This window comes from Chrysoperla carnea, chromosome 4 (assembly GCF_905475395.1).
Source record: "Chrysoperla carnea chromosome 4, inChrCarn1.1, whole genome shotgun sequence".
Classification (NCBI taxonomy): Eukaryota; Metazoa; Arthropoda; class Insecta; order Neuroptera; family Chrysopidae; genus Chrysoperla; species Chrysoperla carnea.
The window spans coordinates 28,153,419-28,167,937 of NC_058340.1; the positions used below are offsets into that span (position 1 = coordinate 28,153,419).

The 14,519-nt window shown below is 27.9% G+C and overlaps 1 protein-coding gene across 1 annotated transcript in view; it reads left to right on the forward strand.

Annotated features, from left to right (window-relative positions):
• The window catches only part of LOC123298643 (neurobeachin), an 865,329-nt gene that overhangs the window by 849,213 nt on the left and 1,597 nt on the right, over positions 1-14,519 (forward strand). Inside the window, exons 34-42 of the mRNA XM_044880735.1 lie at positions 9,332-9,552; positions 9,993-10,108; positions 11,980-12,092; positions 12,168-12,308; positions 12,378-12,650; positions 13,246-13,318; positions 13,392-13,576; positions 13,643-13,901; positions 14,039-14,470. Coding sequence (XP_044736670.1) covers positions 9,332-9,552; positions 9,993-10,108; positions 11,980-12,092; positions 12,168-12,308; positions 12,378-12,650; positions 13,246-13,318; positions 13,392-13,576; positions 13,643-13,901; positions 14,039-14,470 — 1,813 coding nt within the window. The remainder of the gene's footprint in view (positions 1-9,331; positions 9,553-9,992; positions 10,109-11,979; positions 12,093-12,167; positions 12,309-12,377; positions 12,651-13,245; positions 13,319-13,391; positions 13,577-13,642; positions 13,902-14,038; positions 14,471-14,519) is intronic.

The window sequence follows — 14,519 nt, forward strand, 5'->3', positions numbered from 1 at the left end:
ATATAACAGATATTATATTTGTTGCATGGTAATAATACCCCAGTGTATGTTTTCGACATGATAAGTAAAATTTCATGGATATAGTTTTCTATATAATCTTAAAGCGTCATTGAAATTAATAGTGTTTAACGATACTAGTTTTATCGAAAATTATAGGTAACTTCTCACAAATCATAACTTGATAAAATTCTATTAACACCGCTTTGAAAAGAATCATTCAAATCTTTCAGATAGGTCCGTATCCAGGCACGGGCATGCTCGTACTAGCGACTTGGTAGCCCCTACGTCCTAAAAAAAACTAATAAGTATTTAGAAAAATATCAAGCATTGAGGTTACTCGAAGAATCGCACAAATGATGGGGACCTACAGGAATAGAAGATGAAGCTTAAACATATTTAAAATGAATGTCTTGATCATAAATGAAATCAATGCACGCTTCTTGGATAATCAAGAGGTTGTTACTACTATTTCCATCATAATCCCATTTTAACGTTTTCAAAAAACTGGGTAATTTGAAATAATTTACCATCAGCATGAAACTCTAAAGGCTTTTACTAACATGCTCGAATTCATATACTTTAAGGGTTTTTAAAGTTTCTAGTGAACCAGAATTGACAATATTGAAAAACTTTTTGAAGAATCGGGAAGCGAAGACTGACGATGAGACGAAATTGGAGATACTTTTCTGATTTCATCAAGCTTTTCTCGAAACTTTCGAATCTATAGCACAGACGAAATCGATTATAATGACATTGAAGGAACGAACTAATTTGTTCGTTATATCCGATAGCCTTTATAAACGATATTTATATTTTTATATTAAAGTGAAAGTAGGTATGTGTATATATGTACATATGTCGGTCGTTATTACTGACTTATTCCAGTGACGAGTGGTTACTATAACCGTTATATGAGTTAATAAGACTTAAAAGAAGTTTATAAGGTTGGAAATAGTGTCACGATGCGATGGTGTTTTTGTATAAATGAAAAAGTACAAGTAAAAAAGTGTGTTTACGTGCGTTGGTCCTTTTATTCGATATATTTGCTTATAATTCCAATGAATATTTGTCGCTTTAGCCGAAATGTCCTTATAACCGATTCTTTCATATATGTCTTTATAAAAACATTCGACTGGTACCCTTCATTTTCTTATCATCGGTTCGTCATTATAACCGATTTTGATTGTATATTAAGAAGGATGTGCAAATTAGAAACCGTAACATTTCGATTTTTTGAACCGAAAATTGAAGAAATAACGTTCTTCTTTCTTTAGCAAAAAGTCTTCAAATTTTTGTACTTTTACACCAAATCAAAAAAAATTATTGCATATTTTATAAAAAATATTTATTTTTTTCACACGAAACATCAAAGAAGAGAATACTCAAAGAAATCAACTGAAGAACCTGTATAAATAAGATAATGATTGCATAAAAAACACTCAATCTCAGTTTTTATTACACATAGTATTAAAAATAAAGATAGATTATATTAAAAGATATTTATATTAAATAAACAATTTAAAAATACATGGAAATAAATTGTAAATTCAAAATAAAACAACTGTTTTTTTTCTTCTTTAGTCACTCATACAGATAATTATTTATTAATAAATAGAAAACCTACATATAATAATTAAACAATAAAATATAAAAAAAAAAAACAAAATTACAAAATGGATATTTTACATTAATTAACAAGCACTTAAGATTTTATTAATTCATAAAATTTAATAGTTCATTCTTATATTTAGATAATATTTTTATTATATAAACGTATTTCAAATATAAATAGTAGTTTATAGTTTTTATACCATCTATATGAAATATACCAAGGTATACTAAGTTTAGTCCCAAGTTTGTAACGCTTAAAAATATTGATGCTATAAACAAAATTTTGGTATAGGTGTTCATAAAATCACCTAATTAGTTCATTTCCGGTTGTCTGTCTATCGTCTGTCGTCTGTCTGCCCGACTGTCATCACGATAATTCAAAAACGAAAAGAGATATCAAACTGAAATTTTTATAGGGTGCTCAGAACGTAAAATGTGAGTTCGAGTTCGTAAATGAGCAACATTGGTCAATTGGGTCTTGGGTCCGTAGGACCCATCTTGTAAGCCGTTAGAGATAGAAAAAAAGTTTAAATGTAAAAAATGTTCCTTATAAAAAAATAAACAACTTTTGTTTAAATCATTTTTTCGTAAACATCCCTGTTTACCCGTGATATATGGGTAAATCAGTTATATATGTGTGACATGTATGTATGTGTAATGTGACAGAGTAATCAACACTGTCTATACCTACATGGTATTTCAACAATTAACTCAGTCAATTGTTTGTTTTCACTTGTTTTATCTACCATTATGCATTTTCTTGTGTTCATTTTTTCGATAGTTGCTCCTTCTTAGTTTTGAGAATTTTTCCAAAACTTTTTCCTCTTTTTGTCCAAAGTCATGTAATTTAAAACTTATATATTTTTCGATATATTATCACTCTTTTAGCTAACAAATGTCGAAAAAATATCCAATCCAATATAGCCAAAAAGTTTATAGGTCCCAACAAATTTTTCTTTCGTAACATGTTTTCAAATATTTAAGAGCATTGTCTTTAAAACTACAATGATTTTATGAGTTTTAAAACTGTAGCTTCATTCGAATTAGTCTTACCTAAGCAATCACGTAAATTAAATAAAACATTTTACCTAAAAATTTAGTAATTTTTGCAAAATTTTTTATGTAAAACCTATACTTTTAAATGAGATTATAAAAATAGCAACAAATAAATTAAACTACATCAGTAAATCAGTCCAAAGTTTTTTTTTTTTTTGGTATTTTAAAATGCATGGCTATAATATATTTGTGCTTTGAATACATAAAAATATAAAAAAGTAGTGTTGTACTGAAAAAATTTGATTCAAGTTTTGAAGAACAATAAGAATCTGAGTAATACTTTTTTTATCAAACTTTATTCATTTTAATTGTTTCCGTCAAAGAGAACGAAGCTGTCTAAGTGACTGAAATATAAAGTCATGAGCGTTTTGATTTGAATTTTTTATAATTTTATCACTTCTGTTTTTTTAAATTTTATTGAGAGTGCATAGTCGAACCTGAATAAGCAAATTTCAATCTCTTTTTCGCTTATGGAGGTTTTCGCTGTGTGTTTTGTCTGTCTGTGACATCGTAGCACCTAAACTGATGAACTGATTTTTTTGGTTTTATTTGAAAGGAAATTTAACGGAGAGTGTTTTTAGCTATGTTTCATGTGCGAGCTTAGAGTTCCGTACCCGAAAAAAATTAAAAAATTGGCGATGATCTTCAAAATCGATTAAGTTTGGAAAAGGTATGACATATAATTTTAACATATAAATAATTACAATGGAAATGAATGGTCAAATAAACCTGACTCAATTCATTTCGAAAAGTGAAATGATAAAATAATTAGGTAATACAAAACAATAATTAAAAAGACAGAGTTAACTTAAATTTCAATTTCAATTAAAATATTTCCAAAAATTTGTCCCAAAAAATGATAGCTCTCTAAGTATCCTTTTCATCTCATCTGATGTCCTTGACCAACACTTTGATAATGATTTAAGAAGGAGTATTATAAGTTTAAAGTGTTTATCTGTGCCTCTGTGTGTTTATAAGTGGCATCGTAGCCCCTAAACGGTCAAACCGACTTGATTGTGGAAATTTTATAGCTATGTTTCCAAAAATCGGTTTACAAGGAATAAAGGTTTTTTAAATTTTGTAAATTTCACTTGTAGTTAAAATAATTGCATATTATATAAAATACGCTCGAATGTCGCCTATGAAGTTACACGCAAGTAGCGGTCTCAGGTGTAGAGGTCCACGAAATAAAGGAGGAGAAAAGAAAATTTTCTGTTTTCACCATTTGTTTTTATAAATTTTTTGAATAAAACCAATTTTTCCCAAGAATCCATTGCTCTAAGGCTTTGTTTTTCTTTACAATCATGCTATAAAAAAACAAGCAAATTTATCATTTTCTGGGTTAGAATTCTGAATCAACCCAACACTACAAAAATAGAACCCAAAACAAAACTAAAATAAAAAAGACCATTATTAATACATGCAACTTTTAATGCATTTATAATGTTAATAAAATCTTGTCGTAAATATATTCTTGAAAGATAAGCGCTGCAACGTTTTATATGTGTGTGTATGTTGTTATATTATTTTATTGTAACTCCATATATTTTATTTTGAACATACAATTTAATATCGCTTATTTTTTATATATTTTTATTTTATTTTATTTATTTATTTAAATATGTTATATGTTTACTAATAAAAATGGACATTATTTATAAAATAAATGCATTATAAATTGTATCTACTCTTTAAAACACTTTTTATAAAATTATTATCAAATAAGTAATAATTTTTGTATTTAGGACTCCGTATTTAAAAGGCATCATGTTTTACTGGAGCTTAATTAGTGAAACAGCATCCTGAAGAACTTAAGCAGATTAATTGCATTGTAATTTTTCAATAACAAAAGTCGGAAAACCAAATAATACACGGAAAAAATGATTTATTGTGTCAATAGAACCATTTTTTGTGTGATAATAAAAGTATTCAGTGCTTTGAATTGCACAGTTAAATAACATCAAAGCTATTTTAGAAAAATCGACCTTTAAGCCCAGTGTTCACAATTGCGCCTGTTTTGGGGTTAAAATTGCACACTATTTGTAAAACAGTATTATTTTAGGACATTTTGCAATCAAAATAAAACTTGTATACAAATTAACCAAAGAAGTCGCATGCAATTGATTCAAAACTATAGTTGCAAAGTAGTCTCATCTTTATATCAAGCATGTGCGATGAAACCGATTTTATTGAGCACTTAATTATTTATTTAGCTGCTTTAAATCAGCTATTTCAAAAAAACTTTTTTTTTGTTCGGTATACATTTAAAAGAATACGTTGACTGCATTAATGTTGAAGTTGTTCAACCTTTCCTACTTCGGAAGTTGCCTATCTTCATTACTCAGATCGATATAAGCCAACTAGCCTCAGATGCCCCCATCGTCCATTTTGATAAGAACTACCAAGAAAGTGTCTAAGATTATTTGTTTATTAAGTTACATACACATACATTCCTGATTTAGAACCTCGAGTAAGGATTTCACACTTGCATCTGACCGCATTTTTAAAGCTATGGCATGTTTTTGAGTTTGAGATATGCATTAATTTATAATTTTTATGCTATCATACTTTAGCGATGCACTTTTAAATCAGCAATGTTTTCAATTTTTTAAGTTTTTTGTGATACTTTAAATTAAATTTAACAAGAGTATTCAAGATTTCCTAAAAATTGTTTCAAATAAATCCTGTAAATTATATTTTCTGTTAAAAAATAGCATGTGAATTATGTTGGGTTGGAAAATAGTATGAATTAACATGGATATGGTCATAATCAAATTTAAATAATTAAATTTTCTACCTTGATATACTTATACCTTTCAAAAAAAAAATGTGATTGGAAATTTCTTTTTTAATATTTCCAAATTTTTAACTCCCGACCCAAAAAGAGGGATGTTATAAGTTTGATCGCTATGTATGTATGTATGTCTGTCTTGAAAGCTAATTTATTCGATAGTATTCTTAGTTATACATCAAGGAAAATCGGTTCAGTTTGGAGAGACATACAAGGAAAAAACCGCATGTGTCGGAAGTTTTTTAAATTTTGCAAATTCTATTTGTTATGGGATCACTTCTATAATATATTTATCATTGAAATTAATTTAAACTCAGAAAATCAAAATTAAACAATTCACAATTTAATACATTCTACAATCTACAAACGATTATATAACAAAAATTCAAAATTGTATTCAAAAATTTTATTTCCATCCATAAAAGAATCTTTTCAAAATTTAATTGAACCAAAAAATAAACACTTTATTATCCATAAAAAGTGTTCTTGAGAGTTGCACAAACTATTGTATTTATTTTATACAAATGCCATAAAATTTAAATAAAAAGAAGCAAAATGTTTGCTATAAAAATTCAAAATAATTAGTTAGACACCAAGATCCTCTTGAAAATTGAATGCTTCATTATAAATTTTTTACCCATGTTTCTTTTTATTTAAACGTATTTTTATATCTTAGGTGTACAATATATTATGTATGGCTACGTTAAGTCTACTTAATGTTCAAGCATCTTGCACTTAATCTAAGTTAATTCGTACATTTGTCAAAAAATACTTTTGAAATAAATTAAATCGAAGGTTGCTTTTTTGGTTTGTTTCTGAAGATCGTGATATCACGAATTTGTTTGTATTCTTAATTACTTTTGAATGTTTTAAGTTCAAAAATTAATAATATTCAAATTGTGATTTTAGTATTTTGTAGTTAAAATATTTCAATTTTCCTGAATAATAAAAAAGATTTTCATGAATTTTGAATTAGTTAAAAAAAGGAATTATTACATTTCCTTGTATTTTCACAATAAATTCCCGTCAGCGAGATAGTCAATTCATGTTTAACACTTTTATTATTTTATGACTAATTGGAGACTGGAAACAGTCCTTGAAAAAATTATAAGAAATTTAATTATTCATGATTATCGTAAAATTAATTGTTTTGCTATAGTTTCAACCTTTCGGGATAAACAAGGGGTAATCAACTAGGGCTATAGTGAACAAATTGTTATTTTTTTAAACAATAAATAATAAAAATAAATTTATTATTATTTTTGTTAAAAAAATGAATAAAAATTAATTTTTAAGGGGATAGATTTTATTATAATAAAATATACGTTATTTATGTGACATATGTTTAATTAATAGACAATAAATTTTACTATTTACCTATTAATAAGTACATTATGATTCAATAACTTTATTACAACCATCGAAATATAGAATATTCTGCCTCGAAATTAGTTGAAAATTATTTTTCCAGGATGAGTAAAAATTTCCGAATTTTCCACGTGATTGAAAAATTTATTTTCCATTTTTCGAAGTAGATACGATTTTGTCAACTTTATCATATTTACTGAATAAATTATATAATAGAATCCAGCATCGGAAAACGATTGGCATAAAATCTTTCAAGTGTGGAATGAGTTAAAATCAGGATCTGATTTTCTAAAGAAAAATAGGAATTTTTTGCGTTTTAGAAGTATTCAGCAAATAAAAAATATGAAAGTGGATATTTTGTATTTACAAAAAATATAGGCATAAGATCTTTGAATGAATCCAAAAAAAATGAAAAACTTATTTTTCGATATGTTATCCGCGCAGTTCACGCTTAAATATCCCTTCATTTTAATGAACACTGAAATACTTTCCAGCTTAATAAAAATAGCATTGAAATCTATCACTAGTTCACAGTCTATTACGAATCAAAAACTCAATCAGTAGTAAAATGATATCATAAGACAGAAAATGAGATGTATAAGAATTCATCATTTAAACGATTATTTTGTATATTTGTAAGAAAGCGGGGACAGAAAAGGAAAAGAAGTCCCAAAGACTATTAAGCGCTTTCAGTTTGATTCAGTTTTTTTATAAGTAAGTTCATCTTCCCGTTCCCTCCACCATTAGTTAATTTCTTACCAATAGTAAAAAAGTAGGAAATGTGATTTTTTTGCGTATATCTTCGAAAGTTCCAATAAACTTGCTTTGTAGTTTTCAAAGTCAAATACAGTACTTCGAAAAACATATAGAACGATAAAGAAATTGACTGCTTGAATTTTCTACTGGCAAGGGATTTGTTCATACTCTTTTAGTGGGCTGTGTATAAAATCTAGCCTCATTTAAAGAAACTATAAACAAATGATTAAATCACACTGTAATTATGTAATGCAGGATAAATATTTCATTGCATTGTGCTGCAGTTATTATAGGTGGGTACAAAAAAAAATAAAACTTAAAATAGAATAATATTTCCAATTCCAGGTGTATTTATACCCACAATTATTTATAAAATATAAATGTGGAACTAATTAGAGCAATTGATATAAATGATGCGACCACAACATGCAATTTATTTTCATTTGTGTTTATTATTAATATTATTAATTATTATTTATCTTAAATATATTATTTTATATATTTTCATCATTAATAAAACATTATTATCTGATTATTATCACATGCATTATTGAAGTATTTATTTTATAATTAAATAGATCAAAGTGTTTTTTAACCCGTAAATGCTTCATGGGGTTTTTTACTTAAAAAATAATTGTTTTATCCGATTTGAATAAATCTTATAAATGAACATTTGCAAAAACGATAACAAAGATTAAATTTGAGGCAGAATGAAAAGGATATTCTTGATTCGATGCACAAAAAGCCTTCGCAAAATTATGGCAAACTTCAAAGTAATAGATGGAAAGTTATCTTTCTAGGACACAAAATAAAATATGGCGAACAAATTTGAATTTATGAAATAATTTTGATCAATGATTCAGGGATTCTATTTTAATCCCCGAACCAAAATAGGGGTGTTATAAGTTTGACCTTTATGTGTGTCTGTCTGTCTATGGCATCGTATCTCCTAAACGGATCAACCGATTTTGATAGTTTTGTTTGTTTGAAAGGTAATTTAATGGAATGTGTTTTTAGCTATGTGAAAACCGGTTCAGTTTGGAGAAAGTTGCAAAAAAACCGCATTTATCGGAGTTTTTTTAATTTACTAAATTTTATTTGAAAGTACCAGAGTAAATAATAAGTTACTTATGTTTGTAAAAATTCGTTTTAGTTAAAAAAAATTTTTTTTTTTTTAATTTTAGTTAAAAAAAATTGACTAGCACCATGATTACATTTAGGTGTCTCCAGAACTTTTGGGTTATGGAATATTTGCACAATAAAATTCATTAAACTATTCTCAGTTGAATTTTTTGATTAATCTAAGATCTAACAAAATTATAATAAAACACGATTTTAAGTCAAACAAATCAAGCAAAAAACGTTATTAAACAAAGCACGTTGTTTAACAATATTTGCAATACATATTGACCATTCAAAACGATTTTTGGCAATAAAAATCATTTTTTATAAAATAGTAAAACAAAAAATATTATCAGCCGTATAAAAATGAGAAATATAAGACATACTTTAGAAAAATATTTGTTTTAATACATTTTCTCTCAAGGGTAATAAGTAAAATGGCCGTTGAGATGAGGATTAATATTTTAGGAGGAGCCAAAATAGAAAATCGATTTTCTTTTACTACTGGGTTACAGTTCCCCTACGTTATAAAAACAACTTTCTTAAGAAAAATATTTTTATTTTTAGTGTATTCCAAAAGCTTAAATTATGTACTATTTTTTCTAAATCTACTTTTTTTCATTACAGGTATTGAAATACTGTGATCATCTACACGGAAAATGGTATTTCTCAGAAATTCGTGCTATTTTTACACGACGATATCTTTTACAAAATGTTGCTGTGGAAATATTTTTGGCAAGTCGTACATCAGTTATGTTTGCCTTCCCCGATCAAGCCACTGTGAAAAAAGTCATCAAAGCGTTGCCACGATTGGGTGTTGGTATCAAATATGGAATTCCACAAACAAGGTAAAAACAAATATTTATTTTCTAATTTAAAAATTCATAGAATGAAAACTTTGCTGACATAGATTTTAAAATACATTCAAGGGAATATGCTGAAATCATTCAGCAGTTAAGAAAATCTAGGGTCCATAATTATCGACGATCTTAAATGAAAAAATTTATTACGCCTGATTTTGTCAAAAATTACTATTGTTGAAATTACAAATGAATGATTTTCAAGTAAACCGAATTTCAATTGGGTTGTTCGGAGTTTTTCTCGATTTTTCAAAAAGAAGATTTCTTAAAATACTTTATAAAATGAAAAATACAAAAATGAGGAGCACTTTAAATTTTGATGAAGTTTTTACTCACTAAATATTTGTCCAATCAGCAAAAAAATTAAAAATTTTTTAATTTTGGAGTTTTAATTGAAAGTTTAATTTGGATTTTTTTTTCAATTTCAGACGAGCATCGATGATGTCTCCAAGACAACTTATGAGAAATTCAAATATGACACAAAAATGGCAACGTCGTGAAATATCAAATTTTGAATATTTAATGTTTTTAAATACAATTGCAGGTAAATGAACTACTAAAATTAGATGAAAATGTTATTAACATTCAATTTTTTTATGTTTTCATTCTGTATTAATTTTAAAATTCATATTTATTTTAATTTACTCCCTACTAGTACAGTAGTAACTCATATATCTTAGTCGAATTCGTTCATGATTACTGTAAATTACTTTTAATTTAAAAATAACAAATACATGTATGTTGTATGGTATATAGATGTTTAATGTAACATATTACTTTATGCGTATATCTATGTATACCGAGTGTTTCATGTTAAGGTAGACTGTCCGTAAACCTACTGTTTTACGAATAATCGTCACCTTGAAAATTGTCTAATTCAAAATTTTTTATCCGTCAATTAATTTTTTCATGAATTAAATTTATTTCTTGACTAAAACTGACTCATTTTAAATCATATATTGAATACTTTTCTCCAGATTTTGTTCAAAAGTAACTTGATAATACCTTAATCTATAATACAAAAATGAATCGTTGAATGTGTTGCTAAGCGAAAATCACGAGAGCAGCTGAACCGATTTCGCTCATTCTTTTTTTACAATATTCCTTAAAGTACGAGGATGGTTCTTACGAAGAGAAAAATTTAAAAAATTGCCTGAAAAAGTCCAAAAACATCACTTTTCTATATATTTCCATACAGAAGAATCGTAATTATAATTAAAAGTCAGTTTGAACTTTAATACCGTACCATAAAGTTTTAATGTTAGTAGAGGGGTTCCGGGAAAGCAAACGTTAGTATCGTATAAATATTAATGTCAATATTTATCAATATTTATACTATTGTAACATTACTCAAAAACAAATTGTCTATGACAAAATGTAAATTGTCTGTGGTAAAATGTCAATTGAAATGTAAACGTCTAGACTGTTAGGCAGTACGAAGTTCGTCGGATCAGCTAGTCATATATATAAAAATGAATCGCTGAATGTGTTGCTAAGCGCAAATCTCGAGAGCAGCTGAACCGATTTCGCTAATTCTTTTTTTATAATATTCCTTAAAGTACGAGGATGATTCTTACGAAGAGGAAAATTTAAAAAATTCCCTGAAAAAGTCTAAAATCAACACTTTTCTATATTCCCATACAGAATCAGTAGTGTAATATTTGCTGTTATCATAATAATAATATGTACTTTACCGCTTACATTGCACATTCTGTATATTTAACATATATATACGTTCTAAAACTACAAAGGGGAATAGAGTACTATTAAACATATATACATATAAGCCTCCGGGTTATTTGTGATTAAACTGGCGCCTAATTCGATTTGACATTACCATCCGTTTTCATTTTATTTTCAGATGCACATTTTAATAACATTATAACGTCAGTTAAAATAACTTATACCGAGAGATTTACGTAGTCTGAACTACAGAATTCTTTCTAGCTAAATAAAGGGTTTTTTTTTGTCAAAGTTCCATGGCTTCAACCATTTATAATAATTTCATTTCTGATATTTTACCGTCATTTAGAATTTTCAATATTTGGTTCAATCTGATAATGTTTATTCTTTATATATATTTTTCTTGTTCTAAAGTATTTCCCAATTTTCCAAACTCAATAATTCATCCAAGTTTATCATCTTCTTCGGGATGATTTCTTATTTTCTTATTTTTCGCTCCCCTTCGCATCAAAACAGCAATTCATGGAATTGAATTCTTACTTCGTAATGATGTCACTATTAGGTGATTAGCCTAAACCTGAGCCTAAGTAACATCCATCATTTAGCTTTTTGTAAGAAAACAATTGAAATCCTTAACAACCCCTTGCCAGAAAATAATGTAATTCTTGAACTCCATTGAGGAATTAAAATTTCTTTGAATCGATACAATAATTTTTCTTTTTTAATTTTTAGGTCGTACATACAATGATTTAAATCAATATCCAGTATTTCCATGGGTATTAACGAATTACGAATCAAAAGAATTAGACTTAAGTTTACCAAGCAATTATAGAGATTTATCAAAGGTAACAGCTTAAAAAACTAGACTTTCTTTTCAAGAACTGATTTAATTCAAAATTTTATTTTGTTTTTCTAAACAGCCAATTGGTGCTTTAAATCCAAGTAGACGTGCTTACTTCGATGAACGATATTCCACTTGGGAGCATGAAAGTATACCGCCATTCCATTATGGAACACATTACTCTACGTCAGCTTTTGTATTGAACTGGCTTATAAGAGTGGTAAATAATTTTCCAAAATTTTCGCTTATAAATATATTATTGTTTTCTTATATAAAATTTATTTTCTAGGAACCTATGACCACTATGTTCTTAGCATTACAAGGTGGAAAATTTGATCATCCAAATCGATTATTTTCATCTATAGCATTATCGTGGAAAAATTGTCAACGAGATACTTCTGATGTTAAAGAATTAATACCAGAGTTTTTCTTTTTACCTGAAATTTTAATTAATTCAAATAATTATCGATTAGGACAACAAGAGGACGGGAGTATCGTCGATGACGTTGAGCTACCACCATGGGCAAATTCACCTGAAGAATTTATTCGAATTAATAGAATGGTAAGTTTGATTGTTGAAAAGTATAACTTATCTTAAGTACATCTTATCTTATCTTATATATTTAATCGACCAACTCCAACGATTTGCATGAAAATTAATATGCAGGGGGTTTGTGGGGCGAAAAATCGATCTAGCTAGGTTTCATTTTAAGAAAATTTCGTTTAATCCGTGTTTTAAGGAAAAAATGAAACAAACTGCAAAATACGACTCTTCCTGACATCTATTGGTGTTTATCGTAGTTACGAAATACAATACATTAGCGGGACATTCAAATTGGTATTTATGTGGATACATTTTAAATGGTTCTTATATTAGTGATACAATTTGTGTCTTTTTAACTCAAAAAATACCTAGTAGCAAAGCTCGGTCATCCAGGTATTTGTAATTAAAAACGAGAAACTAACCTGCTGCAAAATAAGTGCTGCAGATATATGTTGCAGCTCTTTTATTTACTAATTTTTTCTTTACAAATTAAATAAAAATTTCAATAAAGCCGAAAATGATAATAATCCTTTTTTAATACCACACCGCTGCAGATTTCCTAATGTGATCAGAATCTTTGATAATGACTAAATTATTGTTGATTTTGTTTTAGGCCTTAGAATCCGAATTTGTTTCGTGTCAATTACATCAATGGATAGACCTTATTTTTGGATATAAACAAAGAGGTAAGAAAACTTTTCACAGCAGAGTTAAAATGCGAAACGACAGAAGATATAAAATTTTGTTTGTATTTTGTAGGACCCGAAGCAGTAAGAGCTAGCAATGTATTCTATTATCTTACATATGAGGGCAGTGTAGATATGGATTCAATTACGGATAATGTCATGAAAGTTGCCATAGAAAATCAAATTAGAAATTTTGGACAAACGCCATCACAATTACTGATGGAGCCACATCCACCTCGTAGTTCTGCAATGCATTTGGTATGTCTGTCTCATTTGTTAAATTTGTTAATGAATAAGGTATAAATGTTTTATTTTTTATTTCAGTCACCAATGATGTTTTCAACAATTCCTGATGACATTTGTATGACAATGAAATTTTTATCAAATTCACCAATATGTCATATATCTGCCAATACGTATCCACAACTTCCATTGCCATCAGTGGTCACTGTAACCACAAATCAACAATTTGCAGTAAATCGATGGAATTCTAGTTATGCAGCATCTGTACAAAGTCCTAGCTACGCAGATACGCCACAAAATGCTGCTGCTAATTTACCATTATCAATGGATCCAGTTTTATGTAAGTCGAATCATGTTTTATTCTTAAATCAGGATAAACTATTTCGTCACCAACGCTTATGAGAAAAAGACGTTTATTAGAGAAAGGCAAACAAGACTTATATCTATGACGTTATTAATAATAAGTCTTTGTTTCAGCTCAAACTAGTAATAACTCAAATCCACTTTTAAGGCGGCACTTAGGTGATAATTTCAGTCAAAAATTACGAATACGTTCAAATTGTTTTGTAACAACGGTAGATAGTCGATTTTTGGTTGCATGCGGATTTTGGGATAACAGTTTTCGTGTATTCTCAACCGAAACAGCAAAAATTGTACAAATTGTATTTGGCCATTATGGTGTTGTTACATGTTTATCCCGTTCTGAATGTAATATTACGTCAGATTGTTATATTGTATCTGGCTCAGCAGATTGTACTGTATTGTTATGGCATTGGAATGCTCGAACCCAGACAATTGTGGGTGAAGGAGAAATGCCAACACCTAGAGCAACGCTGACAGGTCATGAACAACCTGTATCAAGTGTAGTTATTTCAGCTGAGTTAGGACTGATTGTTTCCGGATCAATAAGTAAGTTATTTGTTATTGAATAATATTTCTTCGAATTGTTGCTATTAAA